The sequence below is a fragment of the Bombina bombina genome, chromosome 6, assembly GCF_027579735.1.
Source record: "Bombina bombina isolate aBomBom1 chromosome 6, aBomBom1.pri, whole genome shotgun sequence".
NCBI classification, from domain to species: Eukaryota; Metazoa; Chordata; class Amphibia; order Anura; family Bombinatoridae; genus Bombina; species Bombina bombina.
Genome location: NC_069504.1, coordinates 736,390,924 through 736,414,221, shown reverse-complemented (window position 1 = coordinate 736,414,221; position 23,298 = coordinate 736,390,924). Strand labels below are relative to the sequence as shown.

Here is a 23,298-nt window from a genome sequence, read left to right as displayed (position 1 = left end):
AAGCCCTTATTTACTCTGTAATAAAAATGGCTTACCGGATCCCATAGGGAAAATGACAGCTTCCAGCATTACATCGTCTTGTTAGAATGTGTCATACCTCAAGCAGCAAAAGTCTGCTCACTGTTCCCCCAACTGAAGTTAATTCCTCTCAACAGTCCTGTGTGGAACAGCCATCGATTTTAGTAACGGTTGCTAAAATCATTTTCCTCTTACAAACAGAAATCTTCATCTCTTTTCTGTTTCAGAGTAAATAGTACATACCAGCACTATTTTAAAATAACAAACTCTTGATTGAATAATAAAAACTACAGTTAAACACTAAAAAACTCTAAGCCATCTCCGTGGAGATGTTGCCTGTACAACGGCAAAGAGAATGACTGGGGTAGGCGGAGCCTAGGAGGGATCATGTGACCAGCTTTGCTGGGCTCTTTGCCATTTCCTGTTGGGGAAGAGAATATCCCCACAAGTAAGGATGACGCCGTGGACCGGACACACCTATGTTGGAGAAAAGTGTTTTAAAGTTTGAAAAAAAAAAAAAACACTTGAAGTCACTTAAACATGATAAAAAGCAAACGTTTTAGCCCACAATAGTGTCAACCAGCATAGAGCCCTAGTTATAAGCCTTAATTCTGTTACTGAGTCTAAGGAAATGGCTTACCTATCCCCTAAGGGATAACTGACAGTCTTCTAGCATTACTTGGTCTTGTTAGAATAGTGACTGATCATACCTGAAGCAGATAAGCCTGCAAACTGTTCCCCTTTGAAAGTTCTCTGGTTCAACAATCCTACGTGGGAACAGCAAAGGATTTTAGTTACTGGTGCTAAAATCATATTCCTCATGAACAGAAATCTTCTTCATTTTCTGTTGCAGAGTAAATAGTACAAACCAGCACTATTTTAAAATAACAAACTCTTGATAGAAGAAATAAAAAACTACAACTAACACCACATACTCTTTACCATCCCCGTGGAGATGTTACTTGTACAGAGCGGCAAAGAGAATGACTGGGGGGCAGAGCTAGAGGGGGAGCTATATGGACAGCTTTGCCATTTCCTGTAGGGAATGAGAATATCCCACAAGTAAGGATGAAGCCGTGGACCAGACACACCAATGTAGGAGAAATAGGAGGGGGAGAGAACGGCACACCTGGTCTATCCCATTCCTTAGTAATAATTTCTGTAAACCTTTTAGGTATTGGAAAAACATCAGTGCACACTGGCACTGCATAGTATTTATCCAGTATACACAATTTCTCTGGCACTGCAATTGTATCACAGTCATTCAGAGCAGCTAAAACATCCCTGAGTAACACGCGGAGGTGTTCAAGCTTAAATTTAAATGTAGAGATATCAGAATCAGGTTGCATCATCTTCTCTGAGTCAGAAACATCACCCACAGAAAGAAGCTCTCCTTCTTCAGCTTCTGCATATTGTGAGGCAGTATCAGACATAGCTCTTAAAGCGTCAGTATGCTCTGTACTTCGTCTAACTCCAGAGCTATCTCGCTTTCCTCTACATTCAGGTAGTCTGGCTAATACCGCTGACAGTGTATTATCCATGACTGCTGCCATGTCTTGTAAAGTAAACGCTATGGACGCCCTAGATGTACTTGGCGCCATTTGAGCGTGAGTCCCTTGAGCGTGAGTCAAAGGATCTGACACGTGGGGAGAGTTAGTCGGCATAACTTCCCCCTCGTCAGATTCCTCTGGTGATACATTTTTTAAAGACAGAATATGATCTTTATTGCTTAAAGTGAAATCAGTACATTTGGTACACATTCTAAGAGGGGGTTCCACAATGGCTTTTAAACATAATGAACAAGGAGTTTCCTCTATGTCAGACATGTTTGTACAGACTAGCAATGAGACTAGCAAGCTTGGAAAACACTTTAAATCAAGTTAACAAGCAAATATAAGAAACAGTACTGTGCCTTTAAGAGAAACAAATTTTGTCAGAATTTGAAAAACAGTTAAAAAAGGCAGTAAATCAAACAAAATGTTTACAGTGTGTATAATAAGCTAACAGAGCATTGCACCCACTTGCAAATGGATGATTAACCCCTTAGTTCAAAAAATGGATCATAAAAAGATAGACGTTTTTTAATAGTCACACCAAACCTTCCCAAACAAACGATTTTGGAAAGCCTAAGAGCCCTTTAGAGATGTCCTATAGCATTCAGGGGACTCCTGGAGGAAGCTGGGTGTCTTAGTCTGTAAAAGTTACTGCGCAAAAAAGCTCTAAATTAGGCCCCTCCCACTCATAGTAACACAGTGGAAAGCCTCAGGAAACTGTTTCTAGGCAAATTTAAGCCAGACATGTGGAAAAAACTAGACCCCAATAAAGTTTTATCACTAAAGAATATATAAAAACATGCCAGCAAACGTTTTATATTGTAAATATAAAAGAGCATTACCTCAGAAAGTAAGCATGATACCAGTCGCTATTAAATCACTGTATTCAGGCTTACCTTACATAAATTTGGTATCAGCAGCATTTTCTAGCATTCACATCTTCTAGAAAAAATCTTAACTGCACATACCTCAAAGCAGGATAACCTGCACGCCATTCCCCGGTTAAAGTTACATCTCTCTTCAGTCATGTGTGAGAACAGCAATGGATCTTAGTTACAACCTGCTAAGATCATAGAAATCACAGGCAGATTCTTCTATTTTTCTGCCTGGGACAAAATAGTACAACTCCGGTACCATTTAAAAATAACAAACTTTTGATTGAAGCAATATAACAGCTACATTTCACCGCTTTCCTCTTACTACCTCCATGCTTGTTGAGAGTTGCAAAAAAATGACTGGATATGGCAGTTAGGGGAGGAGCTATATAGCAGCTCTGCTGTGGGTGATCCTCTTGCAACTTCCTGTTGGGAAGGAGAATATCCCACAAGTAATGGATGATCCGTGGACTGGATACACCTTACAAGAGAAAAGGTAATTGTTTTGCAACTATATGTACATTTCAGCTGGTATTCGTGGACTTACCAAGGACATTGAGCAGATGGAAAGATTTATACCACTAGAGGTTGCTTAGGAACTTTAGATAGAATGCACCTTTGAACAAATTTGTATGAAACAATGGAATAAATCTTGCAACAAACCTTTATTGTTTTGTTTTGCTGAATAATTTTTTCCAATAAAGAGAATATATATAAAAATTATACTCACATAACGTCCAACACTGAATCATTACGAATAATCTTGTGAGATATGTCTGCTAAAAGAAATAAACCACCGTCTGTCCTTCGAATGCTTGCTACATATCCCGGCCAAACCTGCAGTCTGAAAGTAGAAAAAACAAAAATGTATGTTTAGCAAATAAATTATTTTCTTTCAGAATGATGATGGTCCACAGTCCTTTATGACATATAGAATATGTTTCCTGCCACTAGAAGAAGGTCAAAAACCCATATCAGAGCTTCAAAAACCTCCCACTTCTCCCTAGTTTAACGTATAGCCGAGTAGAGAATAGGAAATATATACGTATAAAAGACGAAACAGAGTCTGTAGAGGTGTCATTACAACTGTTGCACAAACATTGAAAAAAGTGGGGCAAGTGGACCATCATCATTTCAAAATAAAATAATTTATCAGGTAAGCATAATTTTTTATTTATTTCATAAAATGATGATGGTTCACAATCCCCCATAACATACAGAATAATAACCTGTATGTTACAGAAAGGGCGGGACATTTTTTCTAGCAGTTCTGATTTGGACAACAATGAGGACTGAAAGACTTTCCTGCCAAAAGCTGCTTGCAAAGAAGCAAAACCTCAAAGTAATAAAATATGCTCAAAAGATGCATCATTTTTAAAAACCCACAATGATACAACTGCTCTTGCAGAAGAGCTGAATACAATAGGAGGTGAAATTCCCACCTTCAAGTAAGCCTTGTGAATCACTTATTTGAGCCAAGAGGCCAATGCTACTTTAGTAGCTTTCTGGTCCTTACGAGTCACAGAGTAGTAAAAAAAAACTAAAGACTAAAAAAGATTGCCTGAAATCTTTAGAAGCTTGGAGATAGACCTTCAAAAGTTTGGGTACCTCAAGATTATGTAATAGCAGCTACTCAAAGTAAGCAGGATATGAACACACTGAATGAACAAACATTTCATGATTGGTGTTTTCTTTTAAAAATACCTTAGGAGAAAATCATATTTAGTACAAAGTATAGCATTCTACTTGTGAATAATTAGAAAGGCAGATCACAACAGAAGGTTAACAACTTAGAAACTTTCCTTGCTGAAGAGATTGCTAATAGTAAGAGTGCATTTGAAGGTAATTGAATGCATTGCTTAAAACTTTTGTTTAGCCCAAATTCCTACGAAAAAGAAAAAGAAAAGATAAAAAAGAAATTTGATCTTTTAGAAATGAGTGAAAAACCCTTGTCAAGGCCATCATGATAAAAATTGAAGAATTCTAGGAATCCTAAAGGAATACCCAGAAAACCTTCTGGAAAAAAAAAAAACTTCAATGTATGCCTTCCAAATACAGTAATAAATTCCTTCTGTTACATGTTCTCTGGCTTGCATCAAAGATTCAATTGTCGAATCCGAGAAAACTCTGTCTCAAAACTAGGTGGTCAAGGTCCATGCCATTGAAAATAGCCTTTGGATTTTTTTTTATCTCGCACAATAGTTTGGAAGCATATTATTTAAATGAAAGAGCATCAGATATATGTCCTGTAACCTCATTTTGATCTCTAAGTGAAAATGTCCTAATGGAGAGACCACTCTCTTGAATGGACCGATAGACTGCGGAGATGATCCACTTCCCAGTTTTTCACACCTGGTGTGTAAATTGCTAATATGGAGCAAAACATAATCTCTGCCTAAGACAGGGTTTAGACATTTCCTGCATGGCCAGTGAACTGCAGATATTCCCTTTGATAATGTATTTAGGACATTGTCGATTTGTTATCCAACTGGAAACAGATAACCTTTTTCTCCTTCAATAGGGATCAGGGCTGAGAACCCAAACCCAGAATGTTAATTGGTAACCTTGCCTATAAAAGAAAGCCAATTCCTTGCACTCTTCGAGAAACCCAGACCGCCCATCAGCCAGAGAGACTGGCATCCGTTGACACTATAGGCCAAGACTGACAAAGAAAGGAGGTGCCAAGGGTCAAAATCAGACTCTCTAGGTCCTCAAAAAAAAATATTGACTGACGGAAAACCTAAAGCAATATGCATGTCAAATGTAAATCATTTTTTGACCAATGAAGTAGCAACCATTAAAGAGGTCTCAAAAAAAAAGGGGGCAAATAAACTGTCTGAAGAAGCTACCACAAGTCCCCCAGCCACCATGCACTTTGATACCGACTTAAGGTAGTGCAAGGTAGGAAGAGAAACACCTTCTAAATCCTACATTGTAGAGTTCCGTCAGGAAACTAGATGCAGAAGGATTGAGTTTGATATGACTCCTATAAATGCTAACTTCATAGCAGAATATAATGAGCCATTGGTGTACATCAATACTCCATCCACGGTCTTAAATTAAGATAAAAACTGGAGAGTATAAACAATAGCTATAAACAGGAAATAAGCTGGCAGTAGTAAAACATTCATATAAGGAGCAACTGAATCTGAGAAGTGTAAAAAATTAATCCAACAAGGGTGAAAAACTGGCAAAGTTTTGCAGATATGCAAACCTCAGAAACCGAAAAGAATCCCTATGTATAGGGATGTGCAGGTAAGATCCTAGAGGTCTATACTAGCCATATATTGACCATCTGGATAAAGGGTAAAAAAACAATGATAAATGTTACAAATATACCAGTGGGAAGCCTGACCAACATATCTAGGGATGTTAATCCGGAATAGGACTGTAAATCCCTTTGGACAATCAACCAATAGGGCTAAAAAAACTTTTGACCCTGAGGTTACAACGGAACTGGGAATAATTTAATGCACTGTCCTCCAAATCCGTATATAAAGGCTGCTGCCTCAGAAGAATCTTTGGTAACATAAGATAGGCCCGCTGGTGATAAGGAGGACTGATTCAAAGAAAACAACTCTTGATCTCTTGAAGGACAAAGAGAATCAGTATGGATATCCAAAATATTTTTCCTGATGTATCCAAAAAATATTAACTTAAACAAAGTTTATGGAATCTGTACATGATATAAGTAGTAGCAGTGGTATACATATACCAACTTAAGTATTTACACATATTTATATTGCCATGTAGCTTTATGAACTAAAGGAGCAGCTTATATAGTTCAAAAGGTACACATTGGATACTTGTAAATTCATATCCAGGAAAGCAGAGACTGTGTATATATTTAGGGAGACAATATTATTGATCAATGTTCAATATCTGCATGAAAGAACATATGTGCATATATATATATATATATATAAAGGATAAATAACATAGATAGAAAAGAGATACCAATAGATCTTATCTCTAAAGGTTCTCCACTGTTGTATTAAAAAAACGAATAAATCCAGCATTAAGATATAAACCTGCAGAGTACAATGCATGAAAGGTATATCCCTTGTGGGTATATACTATAGAGATAAGTGCAATAATAGTATAGAATATGTAATGCCTTACATATCTACAGAGACAGGAATTCTAAGTGAAAATTAGTAGTTGTGCCGCTGGACATACAATGCACAGATAGGTCTTAGCCATTTGTATACCCTAATAAGTGTACAAAAAAAAAAAAACTTGCATAATGTACAAAATGCAAATAATATTACAAAGCATGAAAACTACAACAGTATATAAAATGCAAGCATAAAAAAATGTGTATTTACATATCCCAGCAATGGTGGGAGTGCAATGCTTAATTAACTTATAATTAAGTATTAATAGTGTCATTATGCCCAGTACAATATAAAATGTGCACATATTATAGTAAATCTGGTACACTGTCGATCACAAAAGAATGTGCTGTGGTGTACAGCTGTCTAAAAGTCCTATAAAAAAACAACTCATAAATACAGGATGTTATAAAATCTAACCTATAGGTTATCAGCATAAGAAATATTTTGCACATTTACCTCAACTAAAGTATAAATAAAAGACTCAGGGAATAGTGTCTGAGACAAAACTAAGCATTAAATCTTCACACAGTCAACCTCAGAGATTCTAGATTTTGATAAAAGAACAGACCATAAAATAGAAGGTCCGATCTCAGTGTTAAAAGGCAAGGAGAAGTAGACAATATTTTCATTATGTCCGCATACCAAGTCCGGTGTGGTGATGATGTGATGTGGTGAGCTAGAAGAATTACAGATATCCCCTACTGCTTGATCCAAGAAATTACATGAGGTAACTGCACCACTGGAGAAGTTCCAAAAGGAACTGCTAAGGCATCTACTAACTCAACTCAAGGATCTCTGGACCTTCAGCCGTATCGCAACAGTTTGGCATTGAGTCAAGACGCCATTGAGTCTTTGTTCGGACAACCCCACCTGCTGGTTATCTTGCCAAACACTTTAAAATTGAGAGACCACTCCCACAAGTGCACAGTTTGTCTGCTTAGGAAACCTGCCTCCCAGTTTTCAATGCATAAATGTAAATAGCAACAATGTTAAGTCACTGCCCACTGACGAATGCGAGAGACTTCCTTCATCGCCAGGGAACTGCAATTTCCGCTGATTATTGATGTAAGCTACTATTGTGATGTTGTCCGACTAAAAGAGAATAAAGCGGCTGGAACTAAGGTCATGCCAGAAGAGCATTGACATTTTTTCTCATCTCCAGGATGTTTATAGGAACATTAACTTATTTTGAGCTCCAGGTTCCCTGAGTCCTCAGAGAACCCCCAAACATGTCCCCAACCCCTCAGACTCACGTCAGTAGTTATAATCCCTCAGGAAGGATGAAGAAAATTTCTGCCCAGAAGAATCGGTTCTGGGTGAAGCCACCAAGAGATTCTCTCATCCCTGGATCTATATGGATGACTTGAGACAAGCTGCATAATTCCAATTCCATTGCTTTAGTATGCATAACTGTGAAGGACTCAGATGATAATGGGTAAACAGAATAGCATCCAAAGCTACCACCATTTGACCAACCACCTCCATGCATTGAGCCAGAGAAGGCTGAGAGGTGGACTGCAGAAGAGGACAGGCTGAATGGAACTTTTCCCTCCGGAGATCTATGGGAGAAATGCTCATACAAAAGTAATCTATTACAATTCCTAAAAAAAACCTTGCGCTTGGAACAAGTGAACTTTTTTGCAAATTCACATTCCAACCTTACTTCTGAAGACATCAGAGTAGAGTCTCCGAATGAAATTTTGCTCAATAAAAAGATGCTGTCTGAACCAAAATATCGTCCAGGTAAGGCACAACAGAAATTCCCTGTAGTCTGACCACTGCAAGGAAGGCTCTAAAGACCTTTGTGAAAATTGTCAGGGTGAAAGCTATACCAAAGGGCAGTGAAAAAATGAAATTTATGCTTACCTGATAAATTTATTTATTTCTTGACACGGTGAGTCCACGGATCATCTAATTACTATTGGTAATATCACTCCTGCCCAGCAGGAGGTGGCAAAGCGCACCAGAGAAAAGCTGTTAAATATCACCTCCCTTCCCTTTAACCCCAGTCATTCGATCGAAGCAAAAGGAGAGAAAGGAAGCAACAAGGTGCAGAGGTGTCTGAAGTTTATAACATACCAACAAAAACTGTCTTTAAGAAAACAGGGCTGGCCGTGGACTCACTGTGTCAATAAATACATAAATTTATCAGGAGGCATAAATTTTGTTTTCTTTCTAATGACACGGTGAGTCCACGGACCATGGGACCGCCAGAGCATCTATCAGTACTGCCTGGGGGTTCCTTGACCTTGACCCGTACCTCGGGAGTTTGGCATTCTGCCGAGATGCCATGAGATCCAGATCCGGCTGTCCCCATTTGAGAATCAAGCTGGAAAACAATTTGAGATGGAGTTCCCACTCCCCGGGTGAAAAGTCTGTCTGCTCAGGAAATCCACTACCCAGTTGTGCACTCCTGGAATGTGGATTGCAGACAGACAGCAGTTGTGGTTCTCCACCCACTGAATTATCTTGGCTACCTCTGTCATGGCCAAGGAACTCTGAGTTCCCCCCTGATGGTTGATGTAAGCCACCAAGTTATGTTGTATGACTGGAACCTGATAAACCGGGCCGAAGCAAACTGAGTACAGGCCAGAAGAGCATTGAAGATTGCTCTCAGCTCCAGAATGTTTATGGGTAGAACAGACTCCATCCGAGTCCATGTCCCCTGAGCCTTTAGAGAGCCCCAGAATGCTCCCCATCCCAGTAGGCTGGCATCCGATGTCACCATTACCCAGGTGGGTCTGCGGAAGCAGGTTCCCTGGGAGAGATGATCCTGAGACAACCACCAAAGAAGGGAATCCCTTGTCTCCTGATTCAGATGTAATCGTGGAGACAGATCCGCATAATCTCTGTTCCACTGCCTGAGCATGCATAACTGCTTGTTCCCAAGCCTGAGCTAAGAAATAAAGACTGCCCCCCACAAGATCCGGTCCCGGATCAGGGGCAGTCCCTTCATGCTGACTTTGAGTCAATTGCAGGCTTCTAGATTGCTTTTCCTTGTTCCAAGACTGGTTGGACCTCGAGGAAGGCTTGGACTGTTCCTGCATGGTAGAGGGAGAGGAGGGCTTACCCTTGAAGTTTTGAAAGTAACGAAAATTACTCTGCCGTCCTTTCTGCTTATTCCTCTTATCCTGAGGGAGGAAATTACCCTTTCCTCCCGTAATGTCAGAAATAATTTCCGCCAATCCAGGCCCAAACAAGGTTTTACCCTTGTAAGGAATCGCCAAAAGCTTAGACTTAGAAGACACATCCGCAGACCAGGAATTTAACCATAAGGCTCTGCGGGCCAGTACGGCAAACCCGGAAATCTTTGCTCCTAGCTTAATAACCTGTTGGGAAGCATCCATAATAAAGGAATTGGCCAACTTAAGGGCCTTGATCCTATCCTGGATGTCTTTGAGGGGAGTGTTTGTCCGAATAGAAATCAAACCAGTATGCCGCCGCACTAGTGACAGTAGCAATACACACCGCAGGTTGCCATTGTAAACCCTGATGTACATACATCTTCTTGAGCAACCCCTCCAAATTCTTATCCATCAGATCTTTAAAGGAACAACTATCCTCTATGGGAATAGTGGTCCTCTTAGATAAAGTGGAAATTGCACCTTCCACCTTAGCGACCGTCTGCCAAGTCTCCTTGATAGAGTCTGCTATAGAAAACATCTTCTTAAATATAGGGGATGGAGAAAAAGGGATACCTGTTATCTCCCATTCCTTAGCAATAATCTCTGTAGCTCAATCTGGTACAGGGAAAACCTCCACCATGGAAGGTACATCAAAGTACTTGTTTAGTTTACTAGACTTCTTAGGATTGACTACGACAGCAGTGTTGGAGTCGTCAATGGTAGCCAAAAACAAATTAAGTAACAAACAGAGGTGTTCTAACTTAAATCTGAAGGATACAACTTCAGTATCAGCAGATGGAATCTGAGTATTAGATTTCACCCTCATATGCAACCTAAGTATCTCACTCCTCAGATTTCTGGGAGGGTGCATTCGGAATAGCCACGACTGTGTCAGCGACATTTCTTACTCACTATAATAAAAAGTTAGCACTTACCTTTAGAAATCTGCCCGGCAGTAAGGCAGCTCACTAGGTTTGAGAGGCATGTTCACTCACATGGACCTGTGGAAAAAAAACGCAAAGACTCAGTAATCTAAATCAGGCTTTTGAAGTTAGGGCAGCATTAAATATATGGGAAGCACAGTGACGATTATACCCCACAAGTTCCCATTGCTTGAAAGCCACCACTGCTCGACTGAAGAGACTGATATGGACTACGACTATACCCTAGGACAAAGCAGCACAATATTGCACCACTTAAAAATGATAAAATCTTGCTTGAAGAATCTTGTTACTAACACCTAAACTTTACCACTTCCTTGCTCTAACGTAGGCAAAGAGAATGACTGGGTTTGGAGTGAAGGGGGGTGATATTTAACAGCTTTGCTGTGGTGCTCTTTGCCGCCTCCTGCTGGGCAGGAGTGATATTCCCAATAGTAATTAGATGATCCGTGGAATCACCGTGTCATTAAGAAAGAAATATAAATTATGCTTACCTGATAATTTAATTTTCATCGTGGGGAGGAGAGTCCACAGCTTCATTCATTACTTGTGGGAATTAAGAACCTGGCCACCAGGCAAAGACACCCCAGCCAAAGGCTTAAATACTTCCCCCATTTCCCTCATTCCCCAGTCATTCTGCCGAGGGAACAAGGAACAGTAGGATAAATATCAGGGTATAAATGGTCCCAGAAGATAATTATCCATTTTAGGTCCGCCCACGGGAGCAACGGGCGGGAGCCGTGGACTCTCCTCCCCACGATGGAAATTAAATTATCAGGTTAGCATCATTTATATTTTCCATTTAAAGGGAGGAGAGTCCACAGCTTCATTCATTACTTGTGGGAAAAAATACCCAAGCTCCAGAGGACACTGAATGAAAAAAAAGGGAGGGCAAGAAGGTGAACCCTAATCTAAGGGTACCACAGTCTGTAAAACCTTTCTCCCAAAAATTGCTTCCGTCAAATTTGTAAAACTTTTTAAAGGTATGTAAGCAGGACCAGGTAGCTGCCTTACAAAACTGCTCCATAGAGGCCTCATTCTTGAAGGCCCAAGAAGAAGCCACAGCTCTAGTTGAATGAGCAGTGATCCTCTGAGGAGGCTTATGTCCCGCTGTCTCATAGGCCAAGTGAATCATGCTCCACAACCAAAAGGAGAAAGAAGTTGAAGAGGCTCATTGCCCCTTGTGCTTCTCTAAATACACCACAAAAAGAGATATAGACTGTCTGAAATCCTTTGTAGCCTGGAGATAAAACTTCAAAGCTCGAACCACATCCAAATTATGAAGTAACCTTTCCTTAGGAGAAGAAGGTTTAGGACACAAAGAAGGAACAACTATTTCCTGATTGATGTTACGGGTAGACACAAGCTTGGGAAGAAATCCCAAACTATTGCGAAGAACAGCTTCATCAGCGTGACAAAAACAGATAAGGAGGCTCATATTGTGAGGCCGACAATTTAGATACTCTGTGTGCCGATGCAATAGCCAACAAAAAAAGAACCTTCCAAGACAGTAACTTAAAGGGACAGTCAAGTCCAAAAAAAACCTTTTATGATTCAAAAAGGGCATGCAATTTATATATATATATATATATATATATATATATATATATATATATATATATATATAAAAAAAAATATATATATATATATATATATATATATATATATATATATATATATTCATTTATTTTAAGCACAGCAGCATAAAGTTTTAAACAAAAAGTTGGGGGGGGGGGGTTTGTTTTTTTTCCGCCATGCAAGGCCAGTAATAGATATAATCATATCAAACAAAACATTTTATAACATAAACAAAGTTTAAGTCACAATTGACATTGTTTAAAAAATTAACAGAAAGCAGCCTTAAATTTCTATCTTGTACTGCTGAATCTTCAATAATACTCTCTTACCTACAACAATTATCCCAAACCAAGAGAAAAATAATTTGAATAAAGGGGGAAAAAAAAAAAAAAAGGAAAGGAACTAAGGGGGGACAAGCGTCATATACCTATTCTTCATCTTAAGCTATCCTTATTGATAATTACCATATACCTAGAAGTATCATCTCTGAATTTCTAAACGGGAAGATTATATAGTCAATCTCAGTAGTCGGGAGTGACTTAATAAAGGGTGCCCACCATTTGCTGAAAAATTGTCTGATGTCTAGTTCATTATCTATGTTAGTGTCCCGTTGTTCTAATATGCATTGCTTCTTCAATTAGTTCTTGACCTCTGGGATACTTGGAGTCTTTCTTGTTTTCCATTTTTTTAAAATTAAATATCTGGCTGCCAAGACAGATAGAATTATTAATTTTTCACTGGGTTGATGTCCCTCCTGATTTTTTAAGCAAAATAAAACCTCAATCGGTGTTAATGCCAGAGGGGAGTTAAGTGCTGAGTTTAGCCAAAATTCTAACTTCCACCAGAAGTGTTTGATCCTTGGGCAGTTCCAGAGCATGTGCAAAAGATCTGCGGCTATGAAAGAGCATTTGGGGCATTTATTAAAACTTATTCCTCAGTTTATGACCTTTTTCAGGAGTGTAATAGAATTTATGAAGTAATTTGAGGTGTGCATCTCTCCATGTTGCTGAGAGAGTAGTAAACTTTATAAATGGATGCTTGTATAAATTTAGGGTAAATGCTATTTTGTGGTAACATCAACTTTCAGCCAGAAGCAATTTTTCCAAGAGTGGGGATTCCCTTACTGGATCCCAGGAGATAATAGCAAGGAGTAATAGACATACGTCCTTTCTTGAGCAAGGTTAGCCAGTTTTCCAGATTGCCCAAAGCCCAACACCGATTGGCTTCCTTTATTAATTCTAGCGTATAGTGCCTTATCTGCAGGTATGCAAAGAACTCTTTATTGATAAGATGAAATTCATTTTTAAGGTCCTCAAATGTGTTAACGTTTTTCTCTTGGTCAATGAGGTGCACTATCCTATCCAGCCCTAGGATATGCAATTTTTTTTAAAAACTGCTGCATTTAAACCAGCTTTAAAATTTGGGTTTCCAATCAGAGGAAGATATTGAGAGACCCTGCAGTTTTCTGATAAAAGATTCCCTATCTTCCACCAAGCCTTTATTGGGTAAAGATTGGATTTGAGTCTCTTAATCTCGTTTGGTAGCTCCTTCGGCTCACAGTGAATTAATGCTCGAGGAAGATATGGTTCACATATACTTTCCTCAAGTGCATTATTCAGAACGTAGTCCTTAGAAAAAATCCAACCTGCCACTATGCGTGCCAGACCGGCGAGATTATATAATCGTATATCTGGAAGAGCAAGGCCTCCGTAATTTCTTGCAAGAGATAGTTTAAAAAGCGCTATCCTAGGTCTTTTATCCTGCCATATAAATTTTCTGAGCATACTATTTAATAGTCGAATATCCCTCTCTATTAATAATATTGCGGTGTTCTGTAAGATATAAAGCAGCTTAGGGAAGAGAACCATCTTGAATAAAGCAATTCGTCTGGAGATAGATAACGGTAAGTTTTGCCACCCTCTAAGTTTCTCCTTAAAGAACGTTAAAATATATAGATATATATAAGTATATCATCGGCGTATAGTGCAATTGTCAGCTCCTGTTTGCCTATTTTGATACCTTCTAGTCGATGTCTGATCATAATTGCTAATGGCTCAATACAGAGAATAAAAAGGAGAGGGGACATCCCTGGCGAGTTCCTCTATCTAAGGTGATTGGTAAGGACAGAGTGTTATTGACTATCAGTTTCGTATGAGGTTGATTGTAAAAGCTTTTAATAAAATTAAGAAAACCACCTCTAAAGCCATATTTAGTTAGCGAGAAAAAAAGATGGTCATGATGTACCAAGTCAAATGTTTTCTCTGCATCAATTGAAATGACAGCCAGATGAGGGATGTTGTCTCTTCGCCCCTGTTTAGATGTGGCAATGTTACCGAAAAACTCTGTGATGACCAAGGCTTCTCTTATTTTCGCTGAAGAGTTTTGCGTATTTAAGATTCAGGCTTGGTCTTTGTGAATAATATTAACAAGAGATACCTGAAGTCTCTGAGCAAGGATTGAAGTAAATACCTTGTAGTCTGAGTTTAGTAAAGCTATTTGGTCTATAAGACTCTTTCTGAGTGGGATCTATCCCACTCTTCAAGATTAGTGTTGTAAATGAAGCAGAGAAGGAGGTAGGCACTGATTTGCCATTAATATACATAAAGTTATACAGTTTACAAAGATAACATGACATTTCTGGAGATAAGATTTTATAGAACTTGTTGGGTAACCTCCTATCAAGCCCTGCTGCTTTGTTCAAAGCAAGGTCAGATATGACTTTATTTCCTCTACAGAAATTGGAGCATTGAGCATCTCTACTGATTCAGGTGTTAGTGTAGGATAAGTGATTTTGCTCCAAAAATCATCAGATTGAGATCAGTCTGAGTTTCTGGAGGCATATAATTCTTCATAATATTTAACAAAGACCTCAGCTATTTCTTCAGGTTTAGAAAGAGATTTCCCCATAGATTGGAGATTCTCAATTAAGGGTGATTTTTATTTCTTTTTACCAGTTTAGTCAGAAGTTTTCCAGACTTATTTCCGTACCTATATAATTTGGTTTGCAGTTTTAAGTCTTTTTGAGTTTCTTGATATATTGCAAATGCGTCTCTGTCATTTGCCCGATTAGTTGAGCTTCTTTCAAGCAGAAATCGATTATAAGAATTTGTTACTGATTTAGTTGTTTTTTCTCTATCAATTTAAGTTTCTTAATTACCATGGAGTTATATGCAATGATTTCACCTCTCAGTACCGCTTTTGCGGTTTCCAAGAACAGTACTGGGCAATCTATGTGTTCATGGTTAAAATAGGCGTACTCGTTAAATTTGTTTTTAAGCCAGCTCTTGAATTTTAAGTCAGAAGCAAGGAAGGAAGGAAAATAAAATCGTAAAAATTTGGATTTAGGATGATTCATCTGAAACGAAGGAAACAGGTCCATGATCTGATAGAAAGATAGGCATTATTTCAGCTTTTACTTTCTGTGTACATAGTCTTTCATCAATTATAACCGATAATAATAATAATAATTAAAAATAAATCGAATCTTGATAGCGTTTTGTGGGCTTTAGATAAGCAGGTAAAGTCTCTTGCATCAGAATTCTGGATTCTCCAGATGTCCCTAATGTCCAAATTATGCATAATCTTAGTGAGCAATTTATTTTCTAAGTTATCCTTTTTGCGTTTTAGTTGTTTAATGTTCTGCCAACATCTATTCAAGAGATAGTGTGGGGCCATGTTAAAGTCCCCTCCAAGTATCAGATATTCTTCAGAGTGGAAGAGAACTTTTGATTGTAACAAATTCCAAAACTCTAAGTCAAGAACATAGGGTGCATAAATGTTGCAAAGCGTTAATACTGATTTATTAATTTTAATTTTTAACATCACAAATCTCCCCTCTGGGTCCGGCCATAGTTGAATGACTTCAGTGTTGATCTTCTTCCTCATTAATATAGCCACCCCTCTTTTCCTCCCAGAGCTTGGTGAGGCAAAGACTTTTTTCACTCAAGATGTTCTGAGCTTCATGGCTTCCTCCAGGGTTAGGTGAGTTTCCTGGAGGAATACTATGTCGGCATCAGTCTTTCTCAAATGGGTGAGGATTGATTTCCTTTTAATGGGGGTGGTAATACCTCCCACGTTCCAGGAGATTATTTTAAAATTAGCCACTAAAAACATAATTTATGTAAGAACTTACCTGATAAATTCATTTCTTTCATATTAACAAGAGTCCATGAGCTAGTGACGTATGGGATACACATTCCTACCAGGAGGGGCAAAGTTTCCCAAACCTTAAAATGCCTACAAATACACCCCTCACCACACCCACAAATCAGTTTAACGAATAGCCAAGAAGTGGGGTGATAAGAAAAAAAGTGCGAAGCATATAAAATAAGGAATTGGAATAATTGTGCTTTATACAAAAAAATCATAACCACCACAAAAAAGGGTGGGCCTCATGGACTCTTGTTAATATGAAAGAAATGAATTTATCAGGTAAGTTCTTACATAAATTATGTTTTCTTTCATGTAATTAACAAGAGTCCATGAGCTAGTGACGTATGGGATAATGACTACCCAAGATGTGGATCTTTCCACACAAGAGTCACTAGAGAGGGAGGGATAAAATAAAAACAGCCAATTCCTGCTGAAAATAATCCACACCCAAAATAAAGTTTAACGAAAAACATAAGCAGAAGATTCAAACTGAAACCGCTGCCTGAAGAACTTTTCTACCAAAAACTGCTTCAGAAGAAGAAAATACATCAAAATGGTAGAATTTAGTAAAAGTATGCAAAGAGGACCAAGTTGCTGCTTTGCAGATCTGGTCAACCGAAGCTTCATTCCTAAACGCCCAGGAAGTAGATACTGACCTAGTAGAATGAGCTGTAATTCTCTGAGGCGGAATTTTACCCGACTCAACATAGGCAAGATGAATTAAAGATTTCAACCAAGATGCCAAAGAAATGGCAGAAGCTTAAAGAATGCAACGATTTCTCCTTAGAATTCTTAGGATTAGGACATAATGAAGGAACCACAATTTCTCTACTAATGTTGTTGGAATTCACAACTTTAGGTAAAAATTCAAAAGAAGTTCGCAACACCGCCTTATCCTGATGAAAAATCAGAAAAGGAGACTCACAAGAAAGAGCAGATAATTCAGAAACTCTTCTAGCAGAAGAGATGGCCAAAAGGAACAAAACTTTCCAAGAAAGTAATTTAATGTCCAATGAATGCATAGGTTCAAACGGAGGAGCTTGAAGAGCTCCCAGAACCAAATTCAAACTCCAAGGAGGAGAAATTGACTTAATGACAGGTTTTATACGAACCAAAGCTTGTACAAAACAATGAATATCAGGAAGAATAGCAATCTTTCTGTGAAAAAGAACAGAAAGAGCGGAGATTTGTCCTTTCAAAGAACTTGCGGACAAACCCTTATCTAAACCATCCTGAAGAAACTGTAAAATTCTCGGTATTCTAAAAGAATGCCAAGAAAAATGATGAGAAAGACACCAAGAAATATAAGTCTTCCAGACTCTATAATATATCTCTCGAGATACAGATTTACGAGCCTGTAACATAGTATTAATCACGGAGTCAGAGAAACCTCTTTGACCAAGAATCAAGCGTTCAATCTCCATACCTTTAAATTTAAGGATTTCAGATCCGGATGGAAAAAAAGGACCTTGCGACAGAAGGTCCGGTCTTAACGGAAGAGTCCATGGTTGGCAAGATGCCATCCGGACAAGATCCGCATACCAAAACCTGTGAGGCCATGCCGGAGCTATTAGCAGAACAAACGAGCATTCCCTCAGAATCTTGGAGATTACTCTTGGAAGAAGAACTAGAGGCGGAAAGATATAGGCAGGATGATACTTCCAAGGAAGTGATAATGCATCCACTGCCTCCGCCTGAGGATCCCGGGATCTGGACAGATACCTGGGAAGTTTCTTGTTTAGATGAGAGGCCATCAGATCTATCTCTGGGAGCCCCCACATTTGAACAATCTGAAGAAATACCTCTGGGTGAAGAGACCATTCGCCCGGATGCAACGTTTGGCGACTGAGATAATCCGCTTCCCAATTGTCTACACCTGGGATATGAACCGCATAGATTAGACAGGAGCTGGATTCCGCCCAAACCAAAATTCGAGATACTTCTTTCATAGCCAGAGGACTGTGAGTCCCTCCTTGATGATTGATGTATGCCACAGTTGTGACATTGTCTGTCTGAAAACAAATGAACGATTCTCTCTTCAGAAGAGGCCAAAACTGAAGAGCTCTGAAAATCGCACGGAGTTCCAAAATATTGATCGGTAATCTCACCTCCTGAGATTCCCAAACTCCTTGTGCCGTCAGAGATCCCCACACAGCTCCCCAACCTGTGAGACTTGCATCTGTTGAAATTACAGTCCAGGTCGGAAGAACAAAAGAAGCCCCCTGAATTAAACGATGGTGATCTGTCCACCACGTTAGAGAGTGTCGAACAATCGGTTTTAAAGATATTAATTGATATATCTTCGTGTAATCCCTGCACCATTGGTTCAGCATACAGAGCTGAAGAGGTCGCATGTGAAAACGAGCAAAGGGGATCGCGTCCGATGCAGCAGTCATAAGACCTAGAATTTCCATGCATAAGGCTACCGAAGGGAATGATTGAGACTGAAGGTTTCGACAAGCTGTAATCAATTTTAGACGTCTCTTGTCTGTTAAAGACAGAGTCATGGACACTGAATCTATCTGGAAACCCAGAAAGGTTACCCTTGTCTGAGGAATCAAAGAACTTTTTGGTAAATTGATCCTCCAACCATGATCTTGAAGAAACAACACAAGTCGATTCGTATGAGACTCTGCTAAATGTAAAGACTGAGCAAGTACCAAGATATCGTCCAAATAAGGAAATACCACAATACCCTGTTCTCTGATTACAGACAGAAAGGCACCGAGAATCTTTGTGAAAATTCTTGGAGCTGTAGCAAGGCCAAACGGTAGAGCCACAAATTGGTAATGCTTGTCTAGAAAAGAGAATCTCAGGAACTGATAATGATCTGGATGAATCGGAATATGCAGATATGCATCCTGTAAATCTATTGTGGACATATAATTCCCTTGCTGAACAAAAACAGAATTTATGTTTACCTGATAAATTACTTTCTCCAACGGTGTGTCCGGTCCACGGCGTCATCCTTACTTGTGGGATATTCTCTTCCCCAACAGGAAATGGCAAAGAGCCCAGCAAAGCTGGTCACATGATCCCTCCTAGGCTCCGCCTACCCCAGTCATTCGACCGACGTTAAGGAGGAATATTTGCATAGGAGAAACCATATGGTACCGTGGTGACTGTAGTTAAAGAAAATAAATTATCAGACCTGATTAAAAAAACCAGGGCGGGCCGTGGACCGGACACACCGTTGGAGAAAGTAATTTATCAGGTAAACATAAATTCTGTTTTCTCCAACATAGGTGTGTCCGGTCCACGGCGTCATCCTTACTAGTGGGAACCAATACCAAAGCTTTAGGACACGGATGAAGGGAGGGAGCAAATCAGGTCACCTAAATGGAAGGCACCACGGCTTGCAAAACCTTTCTCCCAAAAATAGCCTCAGAAGAAGCAAAAGTATCAAACTTGTAAAATTTGGTAAAAGTGTGCAGTGAAGACCAAGTCGCTGCCCTACATATCTGATCAACAGAAGCCTCGTTCTTGAAGGCCCATGTGGAAGCCACAGCCCTAGTGGAATGAGCTGTGATTCTTTCGGGAGGCTGCCGTCCGGCAGTCTCGTAAGCCAATCTGATGATGCTTTTAATCCAAAAAGAGAGAGAGGTAGAAGTTGCTTTTTGACCTCTCCTTTTACCGGAATAAACAACAAACAAGGAAGATGTTTGTCTAAAATCCTTTGTAGCATCTAAATAGAATTTTAGAGCGCGAACAACATCCAAATTGTGCAACAAACGTTCCTTCTTTGAAACTGGTTTCGGACACAGAGAAGGTACGATAATCTCCTGGTTAATGTTTTTGTTAGAAACAACTTTTGGAAGAAAACCAGGTTTAGTACGTAAAACCACCTTATCTGCATGGAACACCAGATAAGGAGGAGAACACTGCAGAGCAGATAATTCTGAAACTCTTCTGGCAGAAGAAATTGCAACTAAAAACAAAACTTTCCAAGATAATAACTTAATATCAACGGAATGCAAGGGTTCAAACGGAACCCCCTGAAGAACTGAAAGAACTAAATTGAGACTCCAAGGAGGAGTCAAAGTTTTGTAAACAGGCTTAATTCTAACCAGAGCCTGAACAAAGGCTTGAACATCTGGCACAGCAGCCAGTTTTTTGTGAAGTAACACCGACAAGGCAGAAATCTGTCCCTTCAGGGAACTAGCAGATAATCCTTTTTCCAATCCTTCTTGAAGGAAGGATAGAATCCTAGGAATCTTAACCTTGTCCCAAGGGAATCCTTTAGATTCACACCAACAGATATATTTTTTCCAAATTTTGTGGTAAATCTTTCTAGTTACAGGCTTTCTGGCCTGAACAAGAGTATCGATAACAGAATCTGAGAACCCACGCTTCGATAAAATCAAGCGTTCAATCTCCAAGCAGTCAGCTGGAGTGAAACCAGATTCGGATGTTCGAACGGACCCTGAACAAGAAGGTCTCGTCTCAAAGGTAGCTTCCAAGGTGGAGCCGATGACATATTCACCAGATCTGCATACCAAGTCCTGCGTGGCCACGCAGGAGCTATCAAGATCACCGACGCCCTCTCCTGATTGATCCTGGCTACCAGCCTGGGGATGAGAGGAAACGGCGGGAACACATAAGCTAGTTTGAAGGTCCAAGGTGCTACTAGTGCATCCACTAGAGCCGCCTTGGGATCCCTGGATCTGGACCCGTAGCAAGGAACTTTGAAGTTCTGACGAGAGGCCATCAGATCCATGTCTGGAATGCCCCACAGCTGAGTGACTTGGGCAAAGATTTCCGGATGGAGTTCCCACTCCCCCGGATGCAATGTCTGACGACTCAGAAAATCCGCTTCCCAATTTTCCACTCCTGGGATGTGGATAGCAGACAGGTGGCAGGAGTGAGACTCCGCCCATAGAATGATTTTGGTCACTTCTTCCATCGCTAGGGAACTCCTTGTTCCCCCCTGATGGTTGACGTACGCAACAGTTGTCATGTTGTCTGATTGAAACCGTATGAACTTGGCCCTCGCTAGCTGAGGCCAAGCCTTGAGAGCATTGAATATCGCTCTCAGTTCCAGAATATTTATCGGTAGAAGAGATTCTTCCCGAGACCAAAGACCCTGAGCTTTCAGGGATCCCCAGACCGCGCCCCAGCCCATCAGACTGGCGTCGGTCGTGACAATGACCCACTCTGGTCTGCGGAATGTCATCCCTTGTGACAGGTTGTCCAGGGACAGCCACCAACGGAGTGAGTCTCTGGTCCTCTGATTTACTTGTATCTTCGGAGACAAGTCTGTATAGTCCCCATTCCACTGACTGAGCATGCACAGTTGTAATGGTCTTAGATGAATGCGCGCAAAAGGAACTATGTCCATTGCCGCTACCATCAACCCGATCACTTCCATGCACTGAGCTATGGAAGGAAGAGGAACGGAATGAAGTATCCGACAAGAGTCTAGAAGTTTTGTTTTTCTGGCCTCTGTCAGAAAAATCCTCATTTCTAAGGAGTCTATTATTGTTCCCAAGAAGGGAACCCTTGTTGACGGGGATAGAGAACTCTTTTCCACGTTCACTTTCCATCCGTGAGATCTGAGAAAGGCCAGGACAATGTCCGTGTGAGCCTTTGCTTGAGGAAGGGACGACGCTTGAATCAGAATGTCGTCCAAGTAAGGTACTACAGCAATGCCCCTTGGTCTTAGCACAGCTAGAAGGGACCCTAGTACCTTTGTGAAAATCCTTGGAGCAGTGGCTAATCCGAAAGGAAGCGCCACGAACTGGTAATGTTTGTCCAGGAATGCGAACCTTAGGAACCGATGATGTTCCTTGTGGATAGGAATATGTAGATACGCATCCTTTAAATCCACCGTGGTCAAGAATTGACCTTCCTGGATGGAAGGAAGAATAGTTCGAATGGTTTCCATCTTGAACGATGGAACCTTGAGAAACTTGTTTAAGATCTTGAGATCTAAGATTGGTCTGAACGTTCCCTCTTTTTTGGGAACTATGAACAGATTGGAGTAGAACCCCATCCCTTGTTCTCTTAATGGAACAGGATGAATCACTCCCATTTTTAACAGGTCTTCTACACAAAGTAAGAATGCCTGTCTTTTTATGTGGTCTGAAGACAACTGAGACCTGTGGAACCTCCCCCTTGGGGGAAGTCCCTTGAATTCCAGAAGGTAACCTTGGGAGACTATTTCTAGCGCCCAAGGATCCAGAACATCTCTTGCCCAAGCCTGAGCGAAGAGAGAGAGTCTGCCCCCCACCAGATCCGGTCCCGGATCGGGGGCCAACATTTCATGCTGTCTTGGTAGCAGTGGCAGGTTTCTTGGCCTGCTTTCCCTTGTTCCAGCCTTGCATTGGTCTCCAAGCTGGCTTGGCTTGAGAAGTATTACCCTCTTGCTTAGAGGACGTAGCACCTTGGGCTGGTCCGTTTCTACGAAAGGGACGAAAATTAGGTTTATTTTTGGCCTTGAAAGGCCGATCCTGAGGAAGGGCGTGGCCCTTACCCCCAGTGATATCAGAGATAATCTCTTTCAAGTCAGGGCCAAACAGCGTTTTCCCCTTGAAAGGAATGTTAAGTAGCTTGTTCTTGGAAGACGCATCAGCCGACCAAGATTTCAACCAAAGCGCTCTGCGCGCCACAATAGCAAACCCAGAATTCTTAGCCGCTAACCTAGCCAATTGCAAAGTGGCGTCTAGGGTGAAAGAATTAGCCAATTTGAGAGCATTGATTCTGTCCATAATCTCCTCAAAGGGAGGAGAATCACTATCGACCGCCTTTATCAGATCATCGAACCGGAAACATGCGGCTGTAGCGACAGGGACAATGCATGAAATTGGTTGTAGAACGTAACCTTGCTGAACAAACATCTTTTTAAGCAAACCTTCTAATTTTTTATCCATAGGATCTTTGAAAGCACAACTATCCTCTATGGGTATAGTGGTGCGTTTGTTTAAAGTGGAAACCGCTCC

At 40.3% G+C, this 23,298-nt stretch overlaps 1 protein-coding gene across 1 annotated transcript in view; it reads right to left on the bottom strand.

The window, feature by feature from the left end:
• PIWIL2 (piwi like RNA-mediated gene silencing 2) overlaps nucleotides 1-23,298 on the bottom strand; it is a 1,312,150-nt gene that overhangs the window by 982,390 nt on the left and 306,462 nt on the right. Inside the window, exon 6 of the mRNA XM_053719412.1 lies at nucleotides 3,177-3,290. Coding sequence (XP_053575387.1) covers nucleotides 3,177-3,290 — 114 coding nt within the window. The remainder of the gene's footprint in view (nucleotides 1-3,176; nucleotides 3,291-23,298) is intronic.